The following is a 15,867-nucleotide window of genomic DNA, read 5'->3' on the forward strand; positions in this document are numbered from 1 at the left end:
CAGGAAAGAAACATTGAGAGCACAGGATTTTTATACAAATAAAACCACAAGATTTTTCACACAAGATATTTATACAAATCATACTTTCAAATGCAAAGATAAGATTCTTTGAAATGCAAAGATAAAGTAAAACTGTATCATTCATGGCATAATACTCAAACTTGTCTTCATAATGAACTTTTGCGAATCTTGTTTTTCATTACATAAATTTTTAGAACATGCCTGGTCAAGTCAAACAGACCTAGACTCAGAATGTATGATTTATAATCTCATACACTGCTGACTGCTATCTAGGTGTGTTTGGAGATTAGTTCTTCTACCTGTTTTACTGATAAATAACTCACAAAAAAAGGATGTGAAATATAAAAGAATTTAAACTAAATTGTATTTTTTAAAAAAGCTGAAGTATTTTAACGGCTTGTTTCAAGTACTGAGATCTGAATACAGATAATGAGCACATTAGTATCTTTTTCAAGGTAAAAGCAAAACCAATTAACTTTAAAAAAAAAAAGTTCAGGATAGCCAAAACCAGTAAGAAGCCACTGTTCATGGCAGTGGATCAAATGAGAATGCCAACAGAAACAAAATCATACAAAGCTGAGAGGTTTCCAAGAAACTTCTTGGATTTGAAACCAGGGCAACTGGCCACCCAACTAGTTGCTGTTGCAGAGTTTTTCTGCAAAAAAGAGGGGGAAGGGAAGTGAAAAGGAGTAGCGAACATGGCCACTGGAGGAAGCCAAGAGACATCCTTTGAGCACACTTGGAGTTTTAAAAAGAAAATTGACTTCCAGATGTTTCTAATAAGCTCAGGACACACTGCAGTTTTGGAGAACTGCTCCAGTATTCCTTGCAATCCTCAAAAAACAGGACTGCACCAAAGAAAACATCCATGCCACTGATTTTCACATTTAACACAAACTCACAATGCCCCATCACCCTGAAGCTGACCAGGACATGATTTCCAATATGAACAGATAAGCTCACTCTGAAAGTTTTTTTCTGAATATGAAGGGTTTCTACATTTGTGCAGTTTGAATTGTAAGACCATTCTATCTAAAAAAAAAATAATTATGCAATCAGAATCTGTATAATTTCAGCTAGCTCAAGAAAACCAATAAAAATGTGTAGAGAAAAATCATTACACGGTAAACTCTTTCAAAGCTGCCCAAATCAAAACTCCTAACAGCTTTGCACCATGTTGTCCCACTATTCTTTGTAATAATCCTCAGCATTAAAAATCCTTGATTCTGTTTAAGGGTTAAGTTCAACTGCACTGAAGACTTTGTTTAGCCTACTTATTTAACTTATTGGGAATTAGGGGTGGTGGAAGAGATGTGACACTGTATAGAAAAAGCAAATGAAGAATTTTTCATACAACTTCTAGGCATCAGAAGTTTGTAACAAATGCAGACCTTTAAGTTATGTGGGCTTAATACCATGGCTACTCTATAGGTTCTTCATGGTGCTTGAGCATTAATATTTTATAGAATCAAACAGTATGCCAAAACTTAGTGATTACCATTGGCCAGTCCTCAATGGTTTCAAAGAAAGACATTTATGTATGTGTGCATGCACACGTGTGCATGCATACACACACAATTTACCAGTTCTTAAAGTTAAGACCAGATGTTTACTAACAAGGTTTAGTCTATCTTTCAAAGAACATACAGAACATGTTTGACCTACTTTATGCTCACAACTAAACCATACTCCTAGTTTCACTGCAATCATAGCTGTCACCTGCTGTTAAAAACAACTGCACTAATGCAGAGGAGGATTAGCAAACAAGGATTAACAAGGTAGCATTCTCTCTGAAAGATGCTTCCAAGTCATGTCATTCTACCTTCTTGAGACTGCAGACCTTCTGCTCCACAGCTTTTTGGGAAAAAACTGTAATCTAGTTGAAGCAGTTAATGCAGTTGCCAAACAAGGGCTCTTCTCTTATTTGGAGAGCTTTGAATTGTTCTGACAGTACTTCCCGTGCCTTAACATTATTAGCTGTCTTACTCCTTCCTCCCCTGCTTCAGTGCCATTTATTTAGACTCTGCTGTTTGCAAGAAAGACAATCTCTTATGAATTCATTCACAGCCAGTGTGTGTCAGCCCTCAGGTGCTCCAGCAATATGGATTAGAAAAACTGTTTGAGAGCTGTATGTCAGAGAGATCGATGCCCTTGAAGACCTTACTGGTCAAAAGCTGGTAAGATCTCCTTGTACTTCTTTTGGCATACGTCTGTCATAAGCTTATCAAAAGGTTAGTCCAACATGCTGGGATCTGAAAACCACTTACTATGCTAACAGTCTTGGGATTCAAAATTCTTATAGGAATTATCAACATGATGCATAGCAACCAGACTAACAAAAAGTTTCAGTAGTTAACTTTTGTTTATTATTAGGAGTTAGGGTTTTTTTCCCCCTTGCTTCTTTTTTAAGAAAAAGAATAGAGTTTACTTAAATATTTCTAACACACACGCATCTGACAAAACTGAAAGGCTCCAGAATGACATCATCATATACTACACAAAAATATTTCTTTTTAGTAGGAGAATCAACAAACTTTCATGCTCTCTTTTTAAGCAATAAACAAAACAGACTGAAGTTCAAAATGTTTATTTTCTTCCACAAGTAATGTGGAAGTAAAAACCATTACTAGAAGCATAAACAAGATTTATCCCCCCATGAAATTCCGCAGTATTTTGAGAGATATGGTGTTTCTGGTTTTTTTTTTTTTTTTTTTTTCCAGAAAGCAAAGGTTAGAACAATATAAAGAATTATGCATTTTATATAATAAATGCATGACAAGGGGGCAAGAAACTCTGCTGTAGACAGTGCGGGACTGCACAAAAATGGTCATGAGGTGCCACAGGACTCGGTCCCCAGCACTGGCTGAAATAGGTATCCCCAGCACACAAGAGGCCTTCACTCAGACACAGCTCCAGAGTTAGGATACAGACATCTGGGTTTGGGGCTGCAAGAAATGCCTCTCTCCTGGGCTGATGGCAACAGTGGTCTCACCAGTGAAAGATGTCCTCTGGTTAACCTATAGAGCACTCAAGTGAAATTGCTACTGGAGGTAGTAAGCAGATGGCAGACTACTATGCAGTATGATCTCTAAAAACTTGATTGTGTAAGAACTTGAGCAACTTGGTCTAATTGGACCTAATTTGAGCAGGTCAAACCAGCTACCTCCTGTTGTCCTTCCAACCTACATTTTCTACATAGGAAGAATGCAAGCTCAATGGAGCCAAGACTACTACTGAGAGACTGAGACTGAGAAACCATGATTATAAAATGAAATAGGAGAGAAATCACCTACTGACTGTTAGGATAATTAAGCAGTGGTTGCCCACAGAGGTGGTGGAATTTCTATCCTTGAAGGCTGTCAAGACAAAACCCTGAGCAATCTGTTCTGAATTAAATACCTTTTCTGAGCTGGAGGTTGGACTAGAGATGTACTGAGGCCCCTACGAACCTGACGATATTTTCATTCTATGACTATTTTAGTCCATTAAAAGTGACTGGCAAACCCTTTTCTGTAAGATGTTGAACTTAGAACTTTAAGGCATAACAGTTTCTATTTCTTGGCCTGGTTGTACTGTAGCCAGACTGAAACGACTCTAAACCGCACAGTTAGGAGTCAAAACTTGACAACTTCTGCAATTAAAAGTCAAAATTCTTCAACAGTAAACTCTTTCAATAACAATTTTAAAATAATACATATATACAATACTACCTACAAATGAGATTTACTGAAAAAGAATACATCATTCTGAAACTCCACTGGGAGCTACCCTACCCGTTCTTCAGCATTTCAGTCACCTTCATATCTTTCTACCTGCAGATAATTACATAGTACAAAATCATTTTCTCAAATTCCATAATGCAACTTTTCTTAGTAAGTAATGCTTCTTTATTTTTAGTGTCACACAAATAAATCTGCATTGCCATTAATCTCTACCACCTATTCAGAAGTTGCTTAATTCAAAGGTAACCTTTTCAGTATTGTGGCAACTTCCGTATTTTGCTAAAACGTTACATTTAAGTTCAAGAACCGTGCTCTGACTAAAAATAAAACAAAATTATCCTTTTGACAAGCTTCCCATAGCCATGAAGGTCAGATGAAAAGAAAAAGATGAGACAACAAATGCAGCTGATCCCAATGGCAAAAGCAAGACTGTACATAGTAGAAGAGCAACACATTAGAACTAATGATTAGGCCTAATCTGGTTAGAGAGCTCCTTTACTTGCTCCTGGAGGTGATATTATCTAATATCACATCATCTAAAAATAGAAAAGTAGCCTAAGGTACCTTGTCCTTCTTGTCTTTTCTCCAAATCTTTATAGTATGGGATGGCCATATGGTCAATACTGGCAAGACATGTTAACTTACACAACAACTCATCCACTGGGTCCGTTATATCAAGAAGTAGCTACCTCCCAGTGCAGAGCTCCTGGGACATTCAGCTCCACAAACTTGATCCTACAGAGTCATTCAAGTGGCACAAGCCAGCTAAGAAATTTCAGAGGTAAACACTGTCATACAATATTGCAGTCTGTACACATACTGAACTCTATAGAGCATGACAAAAGCCATTTTTAATTGCACTTGAGATACAGGGGAGGCATGGACCTGCTAAATTGCTTTAAAAGTTAAATAAATCAATTTGATGATACAAGCCTCATTTCAGCTGTGAAGGCATTTTTTTACAACACATCCTAGAATTATGAATGATTTTTACTTTGTAAACACAACCCGTAAGAAAATATTTCATCAAGAATTATCAGCAGCCAGAGCTAGTTATTTCTGGAAAGCTTTAATAGGTACACTTTTAATAACCATCTATCCTTAGATGAATTAGAGATAATCACATAAATACATGACAGCTGTGAATAACACAGATGTGAACATGGAGCTTTGCTTCCCTGTCAGCTACTACAACACATTTATTGGCTGCATGAGTGATTTGCAGACTTCAGTGCAGTGCTCAACAAACACTTATTTACATCTTAAAACGAGAACCCAAACTCTTCAGAGTATTTTTGTGGAGTTCTAAACAGCACAGGTTGGTATATACTTGTTTGCTCGTTAAACGGTAAGGTGAAAATCCACTAACACCTTCCAGCTATAGTTTTCCATAGAACCGGTCTTCTGTAAGACACGGGTAAACAAGCATGGGCTATGACACAAAACACATAGAGAACGGCTCTCACCTGTACAGATCAAATATTTCTAGTGCATTTTGAGAATGCTCAACTGCCATCAATAGATATTTTGGATTTGTATCTGCCAATTTTAAAGGTATGTTGACTCCTGCTCTCACAGGGCACTGCCCAACACTGTTTCAGACAGACTCCTACAGTGATGGCATGTAGAGAAGGAAAAGATGTGGTCACAGCTGTTTCCTGCTTGGAGCTGAATGCAGACAATTCTTCCACGCTTACTGCTGGAGTGATCAGCAGTCTGATTGCAACAAATTCCAATTCCTACTTCAAGCAAGAGGTCTTAGGAAGGGGATGAGGGTTAGTTTTCTTCTAAATACACCATGAAATGCACTTCCTGAAGAACATTGATGAAATACACCGCAAAGGCAGTATCAGAAAGCTTGTGCTCTTACTGATCACTGGCTCAATCATTTTTTTTTGCCCTCTTGTGAATCAATAAGCAATAATATATATTAAATTCAACTATATTTAATTTAAAGGTAATTTAACATTTGACTCTCCTAATTGAACGTCCCAAAGCAGGTTTGCAAAACCTGCTTTTTTCATCTATTAAACATGAGAATTTACAACTTCTACATGAATTGCTCTTAGATTTAAATGATTTTCATATTAAGCTTCTGTAAGTATCAAAATGCAGTATCTATAAATATTAAAATCTAAATGCTCAAGTATTCAACACATTTGAAATCCAAAACTCAATAATCCAGCATTTTTCCTGTTGTTCCTTTAGTACATCTTGGTCTGAGCCAAAGTATTTAGACAATTATTCAAGAATTACAGTGCAAAAAACCTTTCCCCATCCCTGCACAAAAAGTGTAGATACTCACTTAAGGCAGAACAAGTTATGGATGCTTTTTTGGTAGAACCTATTTATAGAATAGAATTTGGTAGAATCTTATTATATAGTATTTAACTGTAAATCTGCATGTCTGAAAGATAGACAAAAACTGTGGTTCAGCAGATTCCCTGTTGCAGAAAGGGAAACATATTACATGTAACAAAATACATTTGCATATGTGCGGTCAAAAATTTTAGAATGAACAAAGACTTTATAAATTTTGTCTAAAAAACCTCCTCACCCCTACAAAAAGCATAAATTGTTGAATAATTTCAAAAACATTTACTCTACATTTTATGTTAATGCAGATTTAAAATGCACACCACCACTTTGGGTGCCTGGCAGCTTGAACTCAAATAACTGTATATTTGTTTAGCTGAAAACATGTGAAATACTGTAATAGAATGCTTCTTGTACATTAAAATGTTCAAAATTACTTTTGATTTAGTGGTGAAAAGTGTAAGCTCTGTATAGACATAAATTAGGAAGAAACATCTTTTTCACTGAAAAGTTTTTTTCTAAGTAAGAATGCCATCTAAGAACTTAGATTTTTTAATAAAATATTTCAACCAGAACAGAATGAAGAACGGGAAAGCAGTTTATTTGTGACTTATGTGCCAACTAGCAATGAGTTTTCCATTGGATATTGCCCAGAAGACTAAAATTTCTACCATTAAGTACATAAAAATAAAGAAACAGAAGAGGCATGTTTATTATTCTAAAACTTGCAGAATTTTCTTTAATTCTTTCTTTGTTAAGACAAAGACAATTTAGTCACCAACTTTTTATTCAGGAAGGTTATTTGTCAGGTTTTATTCAAAAGATTAGGATTGTATTTGTTCGCCAGAAAGCACAGACCAAATCAAAACTGGACAGCTGTTCTTTAGAAAACCTTCTAGAACTTATTAGGAATAAAGATTTTGGAATAATAAATAAATCTCTTGTCATCAGAAACAGACTTCCACAAACTTAAAACTACTCTTACTTTGATGGCCACCGCAGAAGTGGAAGTTTTCTCGGAGGTCTGTGCACAGGTTGCGGGGCAAAAGGCAAAGACTGCTGGGCAATTCTAACTTAAGTTAGTAACATGTAGGACAGGAATTCAAATTGCATATTCTCTCTCCATCAACTACAAGAAATGACATTTTAAACTTATAAATAAGTCTAAAGAAAAATGAAAACAGTACAATTGTCTAAGGAAAAATATTAGAAAAACCTTTTAAATGCTTTGCATTTAATCACCAAAGAGAAATTTGCTTATAAACTGGTAAATTTGGAAGTATACCGGTGGTCTGGGAAACGGGATCAATCCAGTAACAAAATGTCGCATTGCAAAATTATCTCACCCTGTTTGCAAGGAAACCTCTTGGGGAATGCAGCAGTTAGAATCACGTTTCAAGATCTGTGGCTTGTAGATCAGATTTACTGCAACCTATTGCATTCAGATAGGCATATAAAATAAAAAAAATTGAGACAGAGGAAGTTTAAATGACCTAAACTACATACCCTCTGAGTCTACCATGACATCAAATGCTACCGTTACATCAGTGAAAACAGGGGATGATATTTCCACGGAAGTTAAAATTATTTAGAAATAAACACATCACATCAAACAACCTGGCTTCCTTTGTTTCTGCAGAAACATGCCCAGATGACCTTAATTAACCTGTACTCTGGCAAAGTACAGAAGAACTCTTAATCCCATTTTCTCATACAGTAGCAGCAGTTTGATGTTAAACAATCCACCTCTACCACGCTGCCCTAAATCTCCTTTTCTTTAATGCTCTCATTAGTCCTGTAACATCTACCATGGAGCACAGCATATCCCCCTAAAACTTCCATTGTTCTCAAAATTCTACTATTTGAAAGGTCTCATTATTTTGAGTCAATACACTAAGAAATTATCATTTCTCTCTTAAGACAACTGCTTTAGACACAACATTTTTAAGTTTTAGCATGACACAATAAGCCCAAGCCACGCTGCAATTCATCTATTTTCCTTTGTGTGGGATTTCCATCTGCTGTAAAGTCCTCATCCTGGATTTGGTCCTAAATTGTTCAGTAATGCTCGCTTTCCCTTAGTTCCTCAATTATCCCCTTTGATTTCTTTTCTGATTGATCCTGTTCTCATCTTACTGGTTGAAAAATACTGTAAACTGTCCAGGTTTTTATGTAACACTGTCTGGCTCTTAAACAATGTCAATTTTCATTCCTGTAAACCAATCTCTCAGCCAAAACTATGCAAACTGTCACTAAAAAACTGTTGAGATAATGGCTTTAATTTTTTTGTTAACTAAATTAATTTAACTTTCTGTTCCAGTTTTCTACCTCCAAAGTCTTCAAAAGTTTTAATAGTTTGTATAGGAAAAGTGAACATAAGCCTTAAACTGCTTGAGTGAAAACAAGTAGATCCTAAAATTATACCACAACTTGTGCTGCCATCGGAATTTTAACTTTACTTGAGAAAGCGTATTTTAGAATATCACCTTCTAGGAAAAAAACCAACAACCAAACCACAAACATTTTTCTAAGCTTGCAAAACAAACAGCAATTTACTGTACTGTAGCTGGGTATAACAAAATAATCACAATACCAGTAAGTTACAAAACCTTGGTAAAAGGCAGCAAATTAAGTTAAGACTATCAGACTAGAGGAAACAAACTAGCAACCATGTAAGAAACCCATTCACGTGGATGCACAGTGGATTTCAAAACTGTCTATGCCAGGATTTTTTTCTTCTCTTTTCTGATAATGAATGTATTATAATTACTAACAAAATACATTGATATATAACCTATTCTACTACTCTTATTTAAGGGATAAGAAATAGAAACTCTTATTAGGGTTTGAGGCAGGATTACAATCTGTATTAAACTATTCACTTGTGTGTTATCCTGATACTTTGGATTTTGGGAAAGTAATCCCAAAATGACTAAAAAAATAGCTCTAAGATTTCCTATAACAAAAGTAGCTGAAGACTGAAATTTCCTAAATTCAAAACCACATTAAGCATCTGATTGCTACAAGAAGAAAAATGTTTTATCACAGAAACATATAGATGTCTTCTTCTAACTCTGGAGATATTACAAAATTAAAACAGTGATCTGAAGGCCAACATACTACAAACTGACCTCAAAATGTCAATACCCCTTCTTACTCCAACTCACTTAATTTTCATGCATTTTCATTTCATGTTTTGATTTCACAGATTTCTTTTATTCCAATTCTCACTTAATTTAGTTTGGTAATCTCCCTCCTGCCCACTGCCACTGATGAATTTCCCACATATATTCTAAATGAGAGCAAGTATTTTGAATCAAATATTTTCTTCTTATGGATTTAAATTTGGGCAGAATTAATTCTTTCTGTATTATTTTTGCTTGGTATGCTCCCAGATTTGAGTGCAGTTTTGGGAAAACGTATGTCTGTGAGGAAAAAAAAGGATTCTGAACAGCTTAATTACTGTGTACCTGAATTAAAGGGATAAGGAGTAAACCACTTACATATTGCAACTTGTAATTTCAATAACTGGATTCATCAAAAATGTAGAGCTGTTTAAGTCAAATTAAAACCTGAATTTAGATAGCCAATATAATCTACACAGAGTCTCTGTGAATTTCTTACTGATGACATCTGGTGGCATGCTGGTAACAAGGAGTGGTTTGGATGGATAAAAGCCACATAATCCTTGCACAAGGACTGAGTCACCTTTCACGAAGGGACCACACACACTGCTGGGGAAAAACAACCACCAACCTCACAACCCCCAGGCAGTACCGAAAAACACTAATCACCACGCCAGCCTTCTAGGAATAACATCACTAGCATAAGACAACCACTTAATACAGACAAGACCAAGAAGAAATTAGTATTTCTAAGCAGTGGACTTCCTAAGGTTCAAGTCATTCAAACTTCCAAGTTCACCGAGATGCCCTGTTTGAGCAGTTCCCTGAGGACTACATTTCCAGTGGTACCCACGGCCAATGTTGACAGTAGGCAGAGTCCCCTTTCTCAAACACTGGAAATGGAACATAAGGACAAAGCCCCACAAGCATATACAGAGTTATGAACAGCGATACAAATGTAGCTGCGTCATGTCTAATAGGTCAGTTTCTTTCTTGTAACAATGAATAAAAATCCAGAAGCAAGTATACACTGTGTATGAAGGCTGCTCTCTAAATGTGAGGAAACCTTGCTTTATAGGCAAGCTATCCATCAAGACATACTAGTGGCAGCACTTTCAGTTTGTGTGAGAACACCTGAAAGAAATGCTTAGCCCAGTACTATTTTCTTTCGTCAAAAGAATAAATTAGTGAACAAAAAATACTTTGAGATCTCTCCATCACAAGCATTATCATTGCCAAGCAGAGATTTCAAGTAAGAAACACTTTAATGACAAAAATTAAAGTGAATTGGATACTTATAAAAAACCCCAACAAACCAAACTAAACCAAGCTCTTCAATAACAAATCTTAAAGCAAATTGGATACTTCAAACAAAACACACCAAACCTTTTCTAAACTCTGAATGTGTTTTTGTTACTAACATTTAAATAGCAATGAGATTTTATATCTGGAATAAACTTCCCACCGCAGTCTTTACCTGATGCAATGGACACACCCAGGTCAGATATAAGAAATACTGTTTCTTTTCTTGATTAATTAATTCTCTCATACAATGAAAATATTCATTAGGTCTTAGACCAAACAAAAAAAGAAAAAGTAATCCGAGTATGGATGGTGACAAAAGACACTATTTTTAATAGTAAATTGGGCCAGTGTACCTGTCTAAATTAAGGAACGATACTTGTATTTTACACAGTCAGTTAATTGGTTCATCCACTACAATAACGTCATACAATGTTGTTAACAACAGACCTGCAGTAACATACAAATTTGCATATCAGAAAGCATATAAAAATCCTCAAAGCAAAATTTGGATTTGGGCTAGCGATGAGAACAGCAAACAGGGTAACACAATAAATTTGTTCCACAAGGAGGCAGAAACAGAGAAAAGATCTATTACGTCTTAGTCTTTCTACTGCCTCTCTCCCCAAGAAATCCTACAGAAATCAGCCATTTGGACAGTTGGTGAATAGATGCAATGGGTGCATCTAAGGATGACCTTGCAGACATTAATGTGTTATGTATGAAACATATGTTTGAAACAAACATCTCCAGACTACAAAAGGCATGTAACAGCAGAGAATTACTAAAAAATAAATTTGTGCCTCTGACCTCATAGAAATATTTAAGATGACAGATTGGGAGAACAAAAATGAAAAGCTGCCACCCTCCCTTCTATCCCATATACACACATAAAGTAATCATTAGGCTAGAATACTAGCTTAAAATCTAGAATTGACTGTTAATATTTGTCTAAGATTAAACCCAAGATTGAAAGTTATCAGTCAGCAGCCTAACACTTAGAATACCTGGACTAAACTTCTGGCATCAGCACAGAGTTTCTCTGCTCTTTGGCAAATCACTTACTTTTGCAGTACTATGTGTGTAAAATAGGCAAAAAAAAAAATCTTATTTTCCTTATGTGGTATTTTGACTTCAGTTTGTAAACTATCTACAGCAGAAAAGTAGAATCTCTATCACATTTCAGATGATTAGGTGCTAAATAATATATATTTAATCCTTGTTCATTTTAAAGATTTTCAACTGGGGTCACTGGGGTGGGGGGCTTAAAGCTGTTCATGGTCAATAAATAATGGAAGTGATAAGTGACAAATGCTTTTTCAATACCCAGATTTTTTACTTTAACTGACAGCCTTGTTTCATTCATTTTTGAGAAAATTTTATGAAATGTTAGTTCACTAAATATGTCAGTGTATATAATACAATTTTGATTTTATAATTAATATTTGATACATTTATTCAAAATATTAAAAGTAAAGCATATTGCGTCACCTTCTGCAGGGTCTGAACTTTAGTGCAGCCTTTATGTTAGAAATCCAAGGAAACTGAAAAATGGTACAGCACGGCCTAGTGTAAGAAGGTCCTGAAGTCACGATCAAGAAGTAGATGCTTTAAGCTTTGTTAAAGAGTCCATGATGATTTGTTAGGAATATTCAAAAAATGAAGGAAAACAGAATGAAATTAAACTAGTAAAATTCTTCTGTACCTACAAGAACATTATTTCAGTGGCAAACATTGAAGATGCGTTTATATACAGTACCATGGTTAGAAGATTTTTAATAGGAAAGAGGTTACAATCAAATATAAAAAAAAAACAAAAAAACCAAAAAAATCAAAAACAAAACCCAGAGGATTTTGTGACATCAGAGAAATAGTTGACCCTCAGCAGCTCCTACTGCAAGTTTACACATGAAGTGTTTTGAATGGCATACATACAAGAACTAAACTGTGAGGGAAAACCCAGTCCTACCAAAATTAAAGGGATGGGAGGAGGAACTATCACTTCTTTTCCAACATTTAGAAAACTAAACTTCACCTCCCCTTCTTCCCTTTTCCACCAACAATATTGCTGATACTGTGAGAGAAGTCTCACATTTAGCAATACACACTTCTCAACTTTAAGAAATACTGAGATTAGAGGCCCTACACACTGGGAGTGAAACTACCTCTGCATGGGGATAGGGATACTTGCAGGCATGCAACGAAGAAAGGCAAGGCACATGAAGTAGTAACTGGGAAATGTTTCTTCAACCTAGGCTCTGGCCAGCACAAAGCCCTGTCAGTAGAGACTTCACAGGCAGCAGGGGTGAACTCCTGTTCCCCGTCCTGAAGCAGCAGCGACTGGCTGAGTCATCACAAACCAGGCTGACCAGCTGGATCTCAAATGAGAAAAGGAGAAGGAGCAAACACACTGTGCTGCAAGCATGATGCCAACACCAAAGCAGGGAAATGTGAAACTAGATTTAAACAACTGTTTCATTTTCAAAGAGTCAGATTTCACAGGTTTGCTAACAAGATCTTTCCTGATGTTCTTCAGCCTCAAACCATAGAAGTTTACTGGCCATCATACCTGCTCCTACATATTCCCCAGTTTGTCTCCACCTCTCAAATCTCCCTGGCACTAGGATAGCGACCTTCCTGGGGGGTACAATACCACCAAAATAAAAGTAATCCTTGACCTGATTTTTGCCACTCTGATTCATCTTGACAGTAAGAAAGTAGAGGGAACTAAATTTTGACAAAGTAACTTCAAATACTGGTCATGTAACAAGTTGCCAGTAAGATCCCCAAAGGAGATTTCCTATAGGCATTACATAATACATGCAATATATACCTTGCTTATCATCAAAGTTGGACAAAAGAACAGCAAACAGGCTGCCCAGCAGCTACTATTCCTTGAGACACAGAAATGTATTGTTAGACATTGTCCCCGAAAATTTTATCAGAGATATGTTTCAAAGAAACAGAAAGCATTATGACTCTTCCAAATTGCTGAAAGAGCAGATGATCTCTGAAGATGCAGCAAACAAGAGCAAAACCACGTCCCTTTCTTAATGAAAGGATTTATCATATGTACCTAAGAGCAAGAAGGGTAAGAAAAGTCAGCCTAAATCAGACATCACACACATTGCTCCTGGGATTAAAGATAAAATTATTTTCAAAATATTTGTGCAGGGAGATTTTCTTCTGCAAAGCAAAGCTTCAGAAAGTTCTCTTTCCGTGACCTCGATCTCATATTTAAACACCACACTGCTGGGGTTATAGAGAACTAAGTGGAGTTTGCAATTAATCCACCTCTTTGCTTATTCGCCTCTTCTCTTAGGGGAAAGGTTTACTAGCCTTCTAGTCCTGTTTCTAGCCACAGGAAAGGAAGAATAATTCAGTCTTAGAGTCTAACAGTATTATTATACAGAGCTTGATTTCATAAATCATTCTACGTGAGCAAGCAGGCATACAGTAACACTTTAGATCAGAAAATTAAAAACATAGGCACTGACAAAACCTAAGATCAGGGGAAAGTCCTGAAGAAGTTTCACACAGAAAGATAAGCTTTTTCCTACAGAAATAAACAGAAGAGTTGTTACAAACACAACAACAAACACATCCGTATGTTAATTTCAGGGGTTTGTTCAACAAAACTGCATCCAACTAAAAAAGCTTAGTCAAAAAAGAGAACTGGTGCACTGCAGTAACACTCCCACTGTCCCCACTCCACAAAGCCTCCACTAACTAGGCCACCAATTTGGAAAATCACGCACACCCAAAATGAACTCTGAGGTAACGGACCCCGGCAGCAGCGCTGCGCTAACTACGGTCTCGAGGCCTGATTTCACGAGGTTTCAAAACTCCGCACAGAAACGCAGGCCCACCGCTCATCTCTGCTGCAAGAAACGCAACTTCTCTGCGGGGCGTGCCGCAGCCGCCCAGGACAGCCGCGATCTGGGGCTGCTCGCCACTGAAAGCGATGGGGGGGGCGCGGGGGGCAGAAAGCAGACCGAGAGGGTGACAGAACCCCATAGAGCAGGTGCACACCGCGTCGGGGCCGCACCCCGCCCCGGAGCGGCCGCCGGGGGCAGGGGAAGAGATGGCGCAGGTGCCGAGAAAAGCAAGCCCTTCCCTGTGCAGGCGCGGGGGGAGCGGGTCAGCTCCCCGCAAAGGGCGGCCGGGGACGGGTCGGGGAAGAGGGGCGCAGGGCAGACGCTCCCCCCGGGGGACGAGCGAGGCGTCGGGCGGTAGCGGGCCGGGCAGGGGCTGTCCTCTCCCCGGGAGGGGCGGCCCCGGCCCTGGCCCCCACCCCGGCCAGGCTCGCTCACCAGAAGAGCAGGTTGGCGCCGACGAAGCCGCCCAGGCTGTGGAGGGGCCGCTCCCAACTCAGCGCCGCCGCGATGCAGCAGCCCACCGCCAGCCCCGTCTCCCCCAGCAGCGCCGCCGCCCCGGCCCCGCCCGACACCTCCGTCGGCTCCGCATCCCCGGCCGCCGCCGCGTCCCGCTCTTCGAGGGCCTCCGGCCGCTCCCGCTCCCCGCCCGCCGCCGGCTCCGGCTCGCGGGGCCGCGGGGGCGCCGCACTCGCCATGGCTCGGTGGCGGCCGCCGGGCTGCCGCGGGGCTGGGCCGGGCCGGGCGGGCGGGAGGCGGGGCAGGGGCAGGGGCGCGGCCCGGCGGGGCAGCGCCAGGGGCGGGGCCTGGAGCGCCGCCGTTACCCGCCGCACCCCCCCACCCACCGGCGCCGGTGACGTCACCGCGAGCCGCGCACCAGTCAGCGGGGAGGGGGGGGGGACGAGGACACGACAACCGCCCTCCAGACAGGTGACACGAGGGGCTGCGCGTGCGCCTGGCAGGTGCTGGGGGCGGTGCCTCGTGGGCGGAGGAGGGCGGGGGGTGCGCGCGCGCGCGCGGCGGGAGACGTGCTCGGCCGCGTGCCAGCTGCCCGCCAGTGCGCCCGCAGCGGGCGTGGCGCCCCTCCCGCGGCGGCGCGTGCCGGCCGCCCCCGCCCCTGACATGGCGGGCGGTGGGGTGACCCGCCACGGGGAGAGGGTGCCCCGCGCTGCCGTGTCTCCCGGTGAGTGGAGGGGCTGTAGGTGTGCGCCCGGGTTGCAGAAGGGACTAGGTGAAAGTGTTTCAGGTGTTGGTTCCCTGCTGGGCAAGGCTGGAGAGCAAGTTAGTGCCTTCCTGGTGCGGGAAAGGGTGGGGGATGAAACCTCCCAGAAGGTTTCTCCCACCGAGACTCCTTCTCCGTCTCCTTCTCGTGGATCTCCCCCAGCCAAGCAACGGTCTCCAAAATCCCCAAAAATTAAAGTAAATTTTTGTCACAGTGCTGGGAACTTCTGAGACCATGAAGGAGGCTACAGGAGTTTGATGGTTTCCATCTGCATCTTAAGTATC

General features: G+C 39.9%; 1 protein-coding gene across 2 annotated transcripts in view; it reads right to left on the reverse strand.

The window, feature by feature from the left end:
* Nucleotides 1-15,069, reverse strand: part of RETREG1 (reticulophagy regulator 1) — a 72,098-nt gene extending 57,029 nt beyond the window's left edge. Inside the window, exon 1 of one of the 2 annotated variants that reach the window (XM_074826364.1) lies at nt 14,800-15,069. In XM_074826364.1, coding sequence (XP_074682465.1) covers nt 14,800-15,059 — 260 coding nt within the window. In that variant the 5' untranslated portion in view covers nt 15,060-15,069. The remainder of the gene's footprint in view (nt 1-14,799) is intronic. The other variant, XM_074826372.1, reaches the window with a different exon arrangement.
* Between the last annotated feature and the right edge of the window lie 798 nt (nt 15,070-15,867).

This window comes from Strix aluco, chromosome 1, assembly GCF_031877795.1.
Source record: "Strix aluco isolate bStrAlu1 chromosome 1, bStrAlu1.hap1, whole genome shotgun sequence".
Lineage (NCBI taxonomy): Eukaryota > Metazoa > Chordata > Aves > Strigiformes > Strigidae > Strix > Strix aluco.